Source organism: Amblyomma mixtum, chromosome 7 (genome assembly GCF_055824585.1).
Source record: "Amblyomma mixtum isolate Tamu chromosome 7, ASM5582458v1, whole genome shotgun sequence".
In the NCBI taxonomy this organism is placed as follows: Eukaryota; Metazoa; Arthropoda; class Arachnida; order Ixodida; family Ixodidae; genus Amblyomma; species Amblyomma mixtum.
This window is the reverse complement of record NC_143018.1, coordinates 83,509,182-83,524,336: the sequence shown is the minus strand read 5'-3', so window position 1 is coordinate 83,524,336 and position 15,155 is coordinate 83,509,182. Positions and strand designations below refer to the sequence as shown.

The following is a 15,155-nucleotide window of genomic DNA, read 5'->3' as shown; positions in this document are numbered from 1 at the left end:
CCGAGCGTTAATTCGATTTAATTAGGGAAATCGGCCACACAGGGCAATAAGTCGCAGTTTCTAAGAATGCTAGGAACGTGCAGATGGAGTTCCCGCGGCAAAAAGACGAGTTCAGATTCCTCTTCAGTGCACCTTTAAGAGTAGGCCTTGTTTGGTGCGGCCGTCAGTCGGGCGGCATTGCTGGGAATAGCCGCTGTGTTGGGAATCTAACACTTGCACTCGCATTGCAGGGAGAACATTGTTCACATGGTGGAGCGCAATCGAGTGGTGGTGGTCTGTGGCGAGACCGGCTCTGGGAAGACAACGCAGCTGCCCCAGTTTATCTTCGACGAGTTCATCCGCAGAGGCGAGGGTTCTGCCTGCAACATCGTCGTCACGCAGCCGCGGAGGATGGCAGCCATCAGCATAGCAAAGCGGGTGGCACTGGAGCGAGGCGATGAGGTTGGTGGTTTCTTTTTTTTTTTTTGGCAACTGCATTGTGGAGCGGCAGAGGCACACAAATTTTTAAAAGTGAGCTTGATGGAATCAAAGTGAACTTTTGAGGTGAACCTGTTGTTCGTTCCTTTTCGGGGAGCTGTCAGGGTTGCTCTAGGGAACGGTCTGAGGTTTGGCCTTTGCACAAGAGGCGTCAACTTGCTGTCCTCGATAGTAGAATCTCTGTGTCTTAGACCAGGGGTTCTCAGAAAGTGTTTCAGGGAACCTTTGGGCTCCTTGGTGTACGCGCGCGTCCGCTGCGGGGCCAACCGGGGCTCGATCCACACTCCCTCCGACGCTGGGTGGTCGCGGCGAATTAGTTACGCAACAAAGCAAAGCGCATGGTGTACTTTTTTGGGTTCCTCTAGCATCTAAGTGCATGCAAGCCTCAACCCACCACCCCTCTTCCTTAAGTGCTTTGTTTTGGGTCCTATCATAGTAATTGTTTATCCCTTGCCGGCACTTTGTCCACTGTAGACGCGACCTGAACACTAACAAATCTCGCCTACACAGTTAAACCTGGATATAAAGAAGTTGAAAAAAGTCCAGGTTTTTTTCGTTCCATCCAGGTTTTTGTTACATGTAGTTTTCGTGAGAAGACCGGTTAGGGCAGTGCAGAACGGAAATCAAAATAAGTAGGTGAAATCAACTTCAAAATGTTTACAGAAAACCCCATTACTCGAAGCTATAAACACTGAGAAATGTTCCGCGGTCATGCTGATAGCGCGACTGCCGCAGCAGCCGCCGCCACTTCTGCCATGGCTCGCGCAATGCCGCTACGAAAACAATCACAGAAGGATTCACTAGCGCCGCTCCTATTGGTCGATATGTCCACCTGTCTGTGCCGACCAATAGGAGTGCGGCTTTTTGACCATTTTATGACTGGTTTCAGTTAGTGATTGTTCTCTGATTTGGCCCCTGGAACAAACATCTAATTTTGTGTCCTCACTGGGAGTAAAATTTGAAAATTTTTGTTCCATTACCCAAGACTTGGTCCAGTACTAAAAAATTTTTAGTAATGAATTGTATTCTTACCGTTGGAGTAAAAATTTTGAAAGGCTGCCATGCTGTGTGATGTCGGCGCACGTTAAGGAACCCCAGGTGGTCTAAACTGATCCCGGAGCCCTTCGCTACAGCACCCCTCATAGGCCATGTGTCGCCTTGAAACGTTAATTCCCAATTATTTATTTAAAAAATTGTAAGTTTGAAAGATTTTTGCAAGGGATCCATCACTGTTCGTGATGGCTAAGGATCCAGATGACTTATCAACACTTTCTGTACAATATAATGTTAAGCAAACATTCTGATGTATTCAAACTGTATTTGGAACCACCAGGCAGCAGGGACTCATTTTGCTCCTGGTTTCATGGTGCCGCATAATGCAAGCATACTGAAAGCATACCTCAGCAAAATCACAAAAATGACAAATGCGCCCTGCCACGGTGGCTCAATGGTTACGGCGCTCGGCTGCTGACACGAAAGACGCGGGTTCGATCCCGGCCGCGTCGGTCGAATTTCGATGAAGGCGAAATTCTAGAGGCCCGTGTGCTGTGCGATGTCAGTGCATGTTAAAGCACCCCAGGTGGTCGAAGTTTCCGGAGCCCTTCACTACAGTGTCCCTCATAGCCTGAGTCGCTTCGGGACGTTAAACCCCAATAAACCAAACCAATCAAAATCACGAATGCTCACTTAGTCTCATGCACAAAAGTTTGGTGAACCTACAGGCTCACTCAAACTTGTAATCACAGAGGGCCAGGTTTACTCGAATTCATGAACTCAAACCCATTTAGGCTCACAATTCCCTCAGACTCTATAGTCATGGGGTCAACCACTCATAACAACTCGCGACTCGTCAAGGCTCGCTCGCTAATTTCGACTCATGACTCACCACGACTTACTCGCTCATTTGGACTGTCGACTCATTTGGGCTCGCTCACTCATTTCGACTCTCACGAGCATGGGAATGCATTGCATAATATGGGCTTGAGGTGAGTAAAAGACCCCACGGCCTCTGCGCCGAGACGCGGTGCAACGTGGTCCTTCCGACACATCTTCATACGGCTCATTACTGCACTGGCGTGAACTAATGAGACAAAACTCAGTCTTCCTCGTTTCTACGGAATCGTCCTCTTCAGTCACTCACAGACATCAAGAAGTCACCTCGCCTTGCCTCAGTCGTCTTTGGTTGCGGCAGTTCCTCCGCTTTCGGCAAATGAGAAGGTAGAAAAAGCGCATGCCATTGTGAAAACACAGATTATGATCTATTTTATTTATTTGTTATTTACAGATACCTTACAGGCCTCCAGGGAGGCATTGTGTAAGGGGGGAGCAATAAATATGTGTAACAGTAGCTAGAAAAAACCAAAAATGCATAGAAACAAACACTGTTACGTTCTAAAAGCTGATTACAAATTACAGTGAAATCTCGATACAACGAACTTCGCAGGGTCGCGAATAATCATTCGTTATTTTGAAATATCGTAATAATGAAAGACTCGCGAAAAAAGGTAGTAGTATTACTGTACAATGAAAATACTGTACCTTCAGGAAGGGCACACGACAAGCTATGTAATTTTCAAACAGGAACGCAAACGAGAGGCTCAGCGCTCGTTTATTTGAAGAAATCCGTGATTTTCTTCTGGCGGGTGCGACACAGGCGCCCCAGGACGAACTCTTCAACGTCTTCAACTTTTTGGTGCAGAATCAGGCACATCGCTACAACGTCTTCAACTTTTTGGTGCAGAATCAGGCACATCGCTACAACGTCCGATGAATGTGTGAAGTTTGCCTATGGATGCAAGAACCTCCGCACTAGACACAGGTTCGTCCGCTTGGTCTGCAGGCGGCGAGTCGGCATCATCGTCCAGTTCATTTTCTTCGCTGCGCTCTTCATTCTCGCGAACGCTGCTCACGATGTCTTCTACAGTGAGCTCTGCTGACGTTAGGGCAGCGTTGTCCGACTCGACATAGTCGGCAAAAGTTACAGAAGAGTCTACAGAGAGTTTCTCAGTGACTTCAACCCACATCTCTTTTGCACTGTCATCATCCGTGCTATCAGCATCATCGCAGTCTTCTGTGTGAAGCGGCGATTTCACAAGGCCAGCTTTCCTCCAGCAGTTGTTGATGGTAGAGGCCTTTACATTCCACCACGCCCCAGTTACCATTTCGGCAGCCTGGCGAACATTTATGGCTGTCGGGAGTCCGAGCCGCAGGTTTAACAGCAGTCTCTGCACTAGGCGCTTCCGAAACTCTGTTTTTAGGCACCTTATAATCCCCTGATCCAAGGGTTGGAGCAACGATGTGTTGTTGGGTGGAAGAAATCGAAGGCAGTGGCGAATCCACGCGCTTTCTCTTGAAGCATCAGGCCAGACACTGGTACTTTCTGACTTCTTGCTTCTTTAAATTACGTCAATACTGCCGCCTCGACGTCCTGGAAATTCCCCAGTTGCAGCCGTTTTCTAGTTGGAGCAAGCTGCGACTGCCGATGAAGGCTTGTTATTTTCTCCCGATCTTTCAGGATGGTCGCAACAGTCGATGGTGCAATGCCGCGTTCCTTGCAAATGTGGACCTGCTTTTTTTCCGCCGTCCACTTGTTGAAGAATATCCACTTTTTCCTTAAGTGTGAACTGCCGTTGCTTCATCTTGACGCTGGCGCCCGCAGAATTCATCGTCAGCACAGTCAACACGCAGCGGTGAGAAACGACTAGGCCTCGCGTTCACAGCGGCCGCACACAAAAAAAGAAAAGCGCGGAGGTAGTCACATGCATACCGTGGGAGAAAAAGAACGGAGGAGGAGAGACTAGCCAACTTCCGGTTGTGAGGCAGCTTCGGATTGGACTGGATTGTATCGGATGCCTGCCCTTGGCGATTAGCAGAGTTAGCGTGTGCCTCTCGGGGAGTTGGCCCACTTCTCCGAGGTAAGTTCGTAATAATGAGGTGCATTTATAATAGGTGGGCAAATAAATTATGCTCGTTATTCTGAAATGTTCAGTATTTTGAAATTTGTAGTAGTGAAATATTTTTACATTGAAAATATAGATATTTTGGCGGGGATTTTGAAAAAGTTCGTAAATATGAAAAATTTGTTAGTGTGAGGTTCGTAGTAACGACATTATACTGTATCACAACAGTACAAAATACATGCAGAAAAACATTGGATAAAAAAAAATAATGTAAATACGACATAATAGTAACGGGAAAAAAGAAAGAACATGAGCAAATACACAGGAAGGCAAATGGGCAGATAAACAGGGTGTGACAAAAAAAAAAAAAAACAGGCATGACTCGGGCAAAGATGAAAATGTGCTAGGTGTTATCGATATAATGTTTGACCAGATGATTATGAAATGTGCTGTGGTTGCGCTGCGATGCAATGCAGTTGCAATCTGAATGTGAACCCGGGCTCACTCACGACTCAGATCATGATATGAATGTGTCTGAGAGTGATCCTGGGTGAGTTGACTCATGAGTAAGTCCGCTGACCTATGACTACAAGTGCGGTGTACATGTTTGTTGCCTTGCAGCTGGGCGAGACGGTGGGCTTCCAGGTGCGGCTCGCCAAGGAACTGTTGTCCAACCGTGGGGGTTTACTCTTCTGCACCGTGGGCATCCTCCTGCAGCACCTCAAGGGGAACCCCAGGCTGCGGGGTGTCTCGCACGTCATTGTGGACGAGGTGCATGAGCGGGATGTCTGCACTGACTTCCTGCTGGTGCTCCTCCAGGGGGTGATGGAGCTGAACCGCAACCTCAGGGTGGGTTCACTCGCTCACCACCTTTGGCCTGCATGCTGACAAGCCTTCATGTACTGGATGCGATGTCCACAGACTTGGATGCTACGAACACATTAACAGTGTCGTGGGTCACCGGTGGGTCACGTCGGGTATTCCTGCTATGCAGCACGGATACTGAGTGGGGCTATGAAGCCATGGGATAGCTCAGATTTTTCAAAGAGCCGGTGAAAAGCACGTATGTAGGTACAGGGTCTGTCAAAAGTTCCAAGGCCACAGGGTTTGCTTTTGAGCAGCATAGTCGGGCTGTTGAGGTACCCTCGAAGCTCAAAATATCTGTAGAGAATAGAAGAAGGATCGTTCTACCATCTGAGAACCTCGATAGCTCTATCGGAATCTTAAGTGCCAGGATATACCGATGAAAAGCGGGCCATGTGGCCTGGGAACTTTTGATGGACCCTGTACCTATTGCCATCTGTTGTTGGTTCCAATAAATTGACTTTGCCGGAGACTCAGTCGCGCTGCGCCCCAAAAAATCTAAGGGTGGCCCACTGGTGGGCCATGGTCTACTGGGATTTGGGCTCTGAAAATCGCTGCCGCACTGAATGCCTTTTAAGTAATTTGCTGTGTGTTTAACCTTGCCGCTACACTGGCATTAGTGGCACAGGTAGGAGCAGCCATGTGCAGCAACCAATCATGGGGTGTGAGCTGAGGGGGTGTGTGGGGGTCGCACCGTGCGTGACACATGGTTGCCCACCCGTTTATGTAAGGCAGGCGTTCAGCTTGACATGCCCAGTGAGGTAAAGGGCAAGGGTCTGAGGGAAAGGGTGAGAGAATGGCCAATCAATATTTGATGTGAACCTGATGTTGGTATTTTAAATCTCTGAAGTATTCTTTCCAAGTGAATATTGCTTTTGTAGCAATTGCTTCGTGTGGTTTTGGCTCATCCGGGAAGGTTCCACATGCGCACGATACCATAGCTTAGACTAGGGATTCTCGAACTGGGTTTTGCGGGCTCTATCACAAGGCACAATGAGATGGGTGCCCCTTTCTGACTCCTAACGCTGGGCAGTGCTGGGTACATGGTGCATATGCCTAGCATGTGTCCATGGAGCCACCTCTTCAAAGCAGCTGATGTGATTAAAGGGGCCCAGAAACACAATCTTAGTTAACTGTTTTGCCTGTTGATTGCATACAGTGAGTTACAATGGTGCTATTAGCGTTGGTAATACCACGGACATTCCGTTTTTTAATATTTTAATGTCCTCTCAAAAACAACTTCATGGCTCTGATGGTGTCGCCACACAGTGGCGGGTTTTTAGCAGCGGATATGACATCACCTGGCACGAGCTTTATGATTGTACAAACAGTAAATATACTGCAAATTGTGTGAATAAATAGAGACACATTTTGTCACCTGTCTGCGTTTTATATTACATCAACAAAAACAACTTGTTTGTCTTAGATAAAAGCCCTGCAAAGCAAGTAAAGTAAAAATACACCACCAGGGGCGCTCTGGCATGGAAACGACGCTGCCAGTCTCAGCAAGAATGAGTTGCAGAGAGCAGGCAATCATGGAGTACAAACTTCCGCGACGTGCTCTGGCAGGCTGTTTTGATTGGTTGCGCCAGGTGCCGTCATTGGGAGAGCGAAATAGGAGTGGGAAGCCCCGCCAAAATCGAGTTGAGGGCAGCGTTTTGTTTGCTTGTATTTTGAAATTTCTTCACTGAATAACTCCCGTTCCTGTGCATCGATTCCTGTAATTCTTTTTAAGTCAGCATCTGTGTGACATAAAGAACCCACCTGAAGTATAGCCGGTATCCCCCCAAGCAGTGTTTCGCAGCCCCCTTCAAGACCAGCAGGCAGTGGTCCCACACCGCACAGATGTGTCTGCTGTGTGTTTAGGTCGACTCCCCGACGCACCTCATCTTTTCTTTTTTGCTCTGTTGGACGCATTTGACTTGGCTGCCGGCCACGTTTGACCAGTTCTTAATGTGCTTCGTCAATCGTCGTTTGTGCTGCAGTGCCAGTAAGTGTTTGGTGCTCATTTATGGCTATGTTCAATATGGCTGCCGTTCTTTACGTCAGCCTTTACGGTGATGCAGGTGTGGTGGCTGATGCAAGGCGAAATTGTCAGCTGTTCCACGTGATGTGGTGCAGTTTGTGAAGTGCAGTGGAATTTTGCGAGATGACGACGTGGTGGTCATTTGTGAAGTGGGGGATTTCACTGGACTACTACGTTAGAATGACATGCTATGGGACCGCAGCAGTGATGACGATGGCAGCACTAGTCAGGACGATCGTGCAAGTGTGGAAAAGTAGTCCAGTGACAATACACAGTCTCCAACAGATTTTCTGGACTTGGTGAGACTTGGAAAATGGTCAGAATAATTGAACAGTCTGAAAAGTCCGCGAACTTCAAAAAATAAGCCTTTTGTGAAAAACTGGCTTTAAAAATAGCGGAATTCGCCGCTCCTCATGTTCCGCTTGCAAGCGATAATATAGGACTGTTTCTGGAGCAGTCATGTTATCGTAATGTCCGCACCACCTTGCGTCACGATACCGGACAGTACGACATGGCCGCAGGTCATGCCAGAAACAAATGCATGCGCTGCGTGAAGCAAGAAGTCAGTTCCCTGGGCAACGACCCTTGCGAAGACAGAGAGGCAGCCCACGGGATGACGCAAGCAGAAGCGAACGTCTCCCAGTGCATCACCCCCTGGTGAAGCGATTGCCCTTCAAAGCCACGAGATGGCACAGCAGAGCAATGCCGATGCTTGATATGCGAAGCACCCTCGCTCCTAATACTACCAGCTCAAAAACCATTCCAGGATACGGCTCAGGGTCCTCTGAAGCATGTGCCTGCAGAGAAGATGTGCTTCACTGCAATGCAATGCTGCAGGGAACACCAGTTCCAGTGTCACATGCTGATGGTACTTCATCTAGGAAGTGTCTAGTGGAGGCACAAGCAGCCAAGCACCTCCCGCCCCTAGCAGTGTCAGTATGTGTACAGTGATGTGACCATTCTTGCTTCATGCCACTGATGGCTGACTGTGCGCCATGCCAGCCTGCGCAGTTCCTTTGAGTGGTGTGCCGTGGTTAGGCGGTTAGGCTGCTGACGTCACTGATTACTTCAATTAATCGCAAAGTTCGTCCAATAGGGGTAATGCATTCTCACAATGAAATTTTTTGCCTGGGTCCCATTTTAATGCGATAGCATAGAAGTCTCCTTGGGCAAACTGTGCGTCAGTCATAAAATTCGGTGATTGGCTGGAGGGATTGTGTCGTCACCAGACCAGTTAATTCTCATTGGCTGAAGGTTTGGTTTGGTTTATTGGGGTTTAACGTCCCAAAGCAACTCAGGCTATGAGGGACGCTGTAGTGAAGGGCTCCGGAAATTTCGACCACCTGGGGATCTTTAACGTGCACTGACATCGCACAGCACACGGGCCTCTTAGAATTTCTCCTCCATCGAAATTCAGCCGCCGCGGCCGGGATCGAACCCGCGTCTTTCGGGCCAGCAGCCGAGCGCCGTAACCACTGAGCCACCGCGGTGGGTTTCATTGGCTGGAGGGATGTGTTGTTCTTCCGGTTATGACACCAACAGCTTCTAATGCTCTCACATTGAGAACACGTAATTTTTTTGGCTGGTTGCGGTCCTGATGACTTCTAGTTAATGAAATTTTGCTTCACTTTTGACAGGCTGACACTTTTCTTGGTGCACCTAACAGGTTGTCCTGATGAGCGCCACTATCAATGCGGAGAAGTTTTCCGAGTACTTCGATGGTGCGCCCATCATCACGATTCCTGGGAAGATGTATCCCGTGACTCAGTACTTTCTCGAGGACCTCGTGGCTGACAACTTGGTGTCCCAAGATGCACTGCGAAAGGTAAGTGTGGTGATGGTTGACATGGGCATTGTCTGCCTTTGCTGTGTATCCAAAAGAAGTACAAAAAAAGAAAAACTGTTGGTTTTAATGCCCCTAGCGACGCATGGGCCATGACATAAGTCTTAGTAGAAAGCTCCAAATTAATTTCAACCATTCTGGGTTCTTTAACTTGGACTGACATCGCACAGCACATGAGCGCATTTTGTGTTTAGCCGTGACCACTGAGGTCTGAATCGGACCTGAGCCCTTAAGCTTGGTACAGTCGACGACCGAAAATTCGGACGCCTGATTTTTCGGACAAGCTTGATTATTCGGACTTTTTCGCGGCACCGCGACATGGCCCATAGAGCCAATGTGTAAGAGCACTTGAAATTTCGGACGCACCGCAACTGACCACTCGGATTTTTCGGACCTCGTTCCCACTCGCCGCCAGTACCCAAGCCACCATATAATGTTTACACGGGAACCTCATTAATTCAAACTGCAGGAGAGATCGAAAACTTGATCAAACAAAACGAAATTCAAGCTTAAAGGGAGCCTCTTAACTTGCGACGCTGAAATTCTGCGCGAGTCGGCACATTGCGCTCGCATGTTTTCGAATTTGTACTGTTCTTGAATGTCTTCCGCCGCACGAACTTGAACCGTAGTCTGAGTTCACGGAACTCATTTGTGCCGAGTCTTTCGTCCCGAATACGGAACGCGAATACGATCGCGGAGGCTGCGCGCGCGCCGTGGACGCCGCGATCTGCTCCGGCGCCTTGCCGTTCGCAGAGGCCACGCGCGCACACAGGAGCTTCCAAGTGCCGTCTATGGATGGCGCCCGAGGCCGTGACCATTATCATCATCATCAACTTTTTTCTCCGCCGCGATTTTCCGCTGTTCACATCGGCATCAGTATCGCCAGCTCCAGCCTTTTGTAGCATGTGAGCGCGTTCGCCGTAATAGCATAGAGAAAGAATATCTTTCTCTATGGTAATAGTTGTGATTGTGGCCTTCGCGTGCTGCCGCTGAGCTTCGTAGTTTTAGCGCAATAGGCAAGCACCTTAAGCTACACGGCCGGGAGGCAGCTCTCGAACACTGTAACCGTGTGGCGGGCGGGAAATTCGACGTGGCCGGGAAGTGCGTCCGATGATGGTGCAACCTAAAGAGAAACACAAGCTGCAAAAAGCGCGCTTTCCCGAGGCAAGCCGTGCGAGTTTCCCGAACTGGAAGAAGAGCTGCTATGTGATGGAAGTGCGGAACAACGGCTATGCGTTCACAGCGGACATGCTGCGAGGCTTCTTTTGGGATGAGCGTGCGCGAGTGACGATTGAGCATAGAATAAATGTCGCTCATTCCCTGGTTGGTGTGTTTTTACTTAAATTTTTTTTTTCGCACATCGCGTATATGGGCCGCACCCTGAAAATTAGCCCTCGAATCTGGAAAAAAATTGCGGCCCTTATACGCGTTCATACGGTATGTTGCGCAGCGAAATATAGTCATGTGATGCTTTAGAATGTGTGCAATACAACTGGCCGCTTCCTCCGGCATATTGGTGATAAGTTAGTGATTTTTTCGGTGAAATTTGATTTTCCGGATTGCACGATTTTTCGCTCGTTTTCGCGGTCCCTAGAGAGTCCGAAAAATCGGTCGTCGACTGTATCTGAGTGTCCTAACCACTGAGTCAGCTCCGCCAGAAGTGCGGAGAGAGGAGTGGTAGGAGATGAACACAAATGACTCGATTATAATTTACTAATTTACGTAATTTTTAGCTATAATTAACGTAAAACAGTTGCGCATGTAACCATTCTGAAAGCAAAAGCGTCTGGAGGAAAGAAAAGAAAAGCTCAGACTAACATCAAAGATATCAAGACGAAAAACCTCTCACCTGCCAACAAAAGACATTTCTTTGTCAGTCATATCAATAGATGAAGCTCTCAAATACTATCCCTCCAAGCACACTATAGAGTTTTGATACTTTCCTGTCTGTCTCTGGCTTATCTTTTTGCACCATTGCTGGACATTGCACCATTGCTTTAAATTCTCGTTAATTAATACTCTCTTAGTTTAAACATCAGGTTCATTTGATCTGATGCTTTGGTCTCAGTGTCAGAGGCGTTAAAAAGGCTCCCCTTAATTGAAATTCACATAATCTTGGCTTCCTTTGTGTCTGTTACCCAGGTAGCACCGAAACATTGCGATAATGTTACATTTTTGTTATGCTCAAATGTTATTTCAATGTATACTTAATGTCCTTTTTTTCTAATGTTTTTGTAATTTTACATATAAATGTTCGAATAACCTTCCCCAAACATTCAGGAAACATGTAAACAACATAAATGGAACTTTCCCGAAAATGGTGAAGCAGCCCCGCACAAGCATGCAGGCCTGCCAGTGGTGACGACACACAGATTACAACGCTTTGCAAGAACCAACAACAAGAGCGACACACTACAGCACAGCAACTCGTATTCACTCACCTCCAAACGTATATCATGCCGTTGAGCTTATATACTCGCTACTGCGGGATGTCCCATGAGTGACAGTGGGGAATGGGTAATAACTAAAGTTTTGTGACAAAATAATGGGGCTCTTCATGTAATCTATGGAGAGTACTATCTAAGAGATGTGGTTACAAGGTACTGTTAGTTGAAAAACATCTTCACTCTAAGAACAGTGAGAAAATGTCTGGAAATCTGTGCTCGAAATATATTTGCAATGTTGTGTTATAGTTGCGACTCTAACATTATAACAAAATTTAGAAGATTATATTAAAACAATGTTTGTTGAGAACGTGAAAGTAACGTTTCCTATGTAACTTAGAACGTTATATGTTAATTTTTAATGTTAATGTAAAGTTACAATGCAACATGTAACATTACTGCAACTTACATAACATTTTTATAACAGTATTCTAATGTTCGATGCTACCTGGGTATATCAAGTGTTGATTGTGGCAATCTTTTTTTGTTCAGTGTGGTGAAGGAAGCATGTGTTAGAAATCCGCACGTTCTAACTGTCCACTCAGGCTGCCTCTGACCCAGTGCGCATTGTGCCCGACATCCTGACGTTCATCATGGAGACCAAGCCCCCTGGGGCAGTCCTCTGCTTTCTGCCCGGCTGGAGCGAGATCACCTGGGTCCGCAAGGAACTCTGCAAGGTGGCCCCGGCGAGGTTTCACGAGTGGATTCTGCCACTCCACTCTCACCTGCGGTACAGGGAGCAGCAGAGGATATTCGATACACCACCTCCAGGTCAGTCTGAGTTGTTATATGTGAAGCACAGACCTCTTAACCGCTTAACCACACAGATTGCTTAACCGCTGCACCACTGTGCCAGGAGCGGTATGAAGACTCCCAGGGATCTATGAATGTAAAGTGGGGAATAACCAGTTCCGCATGTGGGCATTAATTAAAAGAGTGTGTGCAAATACCATCCGAGTGGGGCGCGCAAATTATGCCCACACACATTGTAAATTATGTAGTGGCCATAGGCGAATATCATGGGGTGTTAAGTTTATATTAATGTCTAAGGCATCATTCGAAAGAAGAAATCATGCAAACAAAAATTTGGTGCCTATAGTTTTGTGAGTCAAGCCATTTTGCGTGTATCTGAGTTAAGGTGAACTTTTAAAGCAACCACAAATCATGGCAACTCAGTGTGATGCTATTCGTGGAGAGGCCACCTGATGCTATTAGGCAAGCAAGGAAAAAAATATAAAAGAATGTTTCCTTGCAAGAGCGAGCACCCCCCCCCCCCCCCCCCCCCCGCAAAAAAAGCTTCCCCACGCTCCGATTTTGTGAGGAGTGGAGGAGGCAGGGCAGCTGCGCTCGGTGCAGAGCTCGGACGTTGCCAGATCACGATGTGGCACATGCATTCATTGTCAACACCGGATGGAAAGGCATGGAATGCACCTGCTTGTTGACATGGGGCTTACAGTTTGGCGGGAGCCAAATTTTCAACTGATGCAATTTTGCAAAGATCACCGTGGCCTGCGGCAGACGGAAACACTCTGTAAACCTACTCACAGGGTAGGTAACAGCCACAGCGCGGAAGGACCGACACAAGAGAAAAGAAAAGACAATTGATCAATAGATTTACCCAGCCACAATGGCCGCGTTTGATGCTGGCGAAAGGCAATAAGGTGCCCGTGTGTGCTGTGCAGTGTCAGTGCGCAGTAAAGCTCCCCAGGTAGCTGAAATTGTTTTGGAGCCCCCCACTATTGCACATCTGTCTTCCTTTCTTCTTTCATTCGCTCCTTTATCCCTTCCTTATGGTGTGGTTTGGGTGTCCACCAAGATAAGCGAGACAGTTACTGTGCAATTTCCTTTTCTCAAAAGCAATTTTCAGTTCCGTTTTAAGCATGGCTAGACTGTTGGGCAGTTTAGGAGATCTTCTAATAAGGTGATCCTCTTATTCAACGGACAAATTTTAGGGGTCCCTTCGAGTTCATCTTGAATAGTCTACTGTATTAATGACTGGCTGTATAATGAAAAAAACTTGCTGTAATACTCCAAGAAACCAGAGCCACTGCGTTGACTCAGTGGTTATGGTGCTCAGCTGCTGGCCCAAAAGACGCGGGTTCGATCCCGGCTGCGGCAGTCGAATTTCGATGGAGGCGAAACTCTAGGGGCTCGTGTGCTGTGCAATGTCAGTGAACGTTAAAGAACCCCAGGTGGTCGAAATTATTTCGCAGCCCTCCACTACGGTGTCCCTCATAGCCTGAATGGCTTTGGGACGTCAAGGGGGGACACTGGTCTTGAAAAGAAAATTTTATTAATTTAGTCATAGTGATTACATTTTCAGGGCACATACATGTATTTTTGTGCGCTGATTCTAGGTGTTATTTAATTTCATGTAAAACAATTCCTTGAGCACTTATGCACTTTTTATGCTATTTTGCGGAGAGTTTTGAAGAAAATTTGCTGCAGGAAACTCGCTGAAATGTATGCCATTCGGTTCTCTTGACACCAAGGAATACAATAAGGGTAAAATTATAATTCTGGCTCTCATAGAACTCGACTAATAGGGTACTGAAGCTGCCACTTCAGAAACAGGAATACACACTTTCCTTCTTATTTCTGAAGCGACACCTTCAAAACTCTATAACTTAAGTTCTATGATAGGCAGGAAGACAATTTCACCCTTATTGTATTCCTTGGTGTCAAGAGAACCCAATGGCATACATTTCAGCGAGTTTCCCACAGCAAATTTTCTTCAAAACTCTCCTCAAAATACTAGCATAAAAGGTGCATAAGTGCTCAAGGAATTGTTTTACATGAAATTAAATGACATATCTAGAATCGGCACACAAAAATACATATTCCCTGAAGATTTCATAACTGTGACTTCATTAAAAAAAATTTTTTTTTCAAGACCAGTGTTTAAACCCCCCATAATCCAAACTCCAAGGAACCCAAGGGCTCCAGAGGAACCAGGTTAAGAATGCCTACTTTATTGCAGCCCTTTTTCATGTGGATTAGAGACTCTTCACGCGGCTCTTGTATACCAGATGGAACCAAGGTCTGCAGCAGTGTGCCATCGTCCTCTTCCGCATTCCGTCGGCAGACGTGCGCAAGGTGGTCCTGTGCACCAACCTGGCGGAGACTTCCATCACGGTGGACGACGTGGTGTACGTGGTGGACGCGGGGCTGCAGCGGGAGCAGCGCTTCGACCCGTCCACCGGTGTCAGCCTGCTGGGCACCTTCCCCACGTCCCAGTCGAGCGCCCGCCAGCGGATGGGCCGGGCGGGTCGGCTGCGACCCGGAGAGTCGTTCCACCTGTACACGCGCGCTGACCTGGCGTCCCGAGAGCAGTTTGCGCTGCCCGAGATGCAGGCGATCGACCTCACGAGGGTGGTCCTTGACTGCAAGGTGTGTGCACTGGCTTTGCTCATTGTTTCACCCGTGTTGTCTCGTGCATTAAATGTGTGGTGTATTGAAGGGATTGTCCGTCTAGTTTTGGGGGGACAAAACTCGCCCAAACGCAGCCACTATTAAGGGGGGACATGGGTCTTAGAGCATTTTTTTTTATTTACAGACCAAATGCAATGAAACTGCACAGACTTATTCAGTTTTTTCTGCTG

The 15,155-nt window shown here is 47.4% G+C and overlaps 1 protein-coding gene across 1 annotated transcript in view; it reads left to right on the top strand.

The window, feature by feature from the left end:
- The window catches only part of LOC149336645 (ATP-dependent RNA helicase DHX30-like), a 61,874-nt gene that overhangs the window by 25,730 nt on the left and 20,989 nt on the right, over window positions 1-15,155 (top strand). The window contains exons 8-12 of the mRNA XM_089553036.1: window positions 231-441; window positions 4,998-5,225; window positions 8,933-9,091; window positions 12,099-12,324; window positions 14,639-14,943. Coding sequence (XP_089409162.1) covers window positions 231-441; window positions 4,998-5,225; window positions 8,933-9,091; window positions 12,099-12,324; window positions 14,639-14,943 — 1,129 coding nt within the window. The remainder of the gene's footprint in view (window positions 1-230; window positions 442-4,997; window positions 5,226-8,932; window positions 9,092-12,098; window positions 12,325-14,638; window positions 14,944-15,155) is intronic.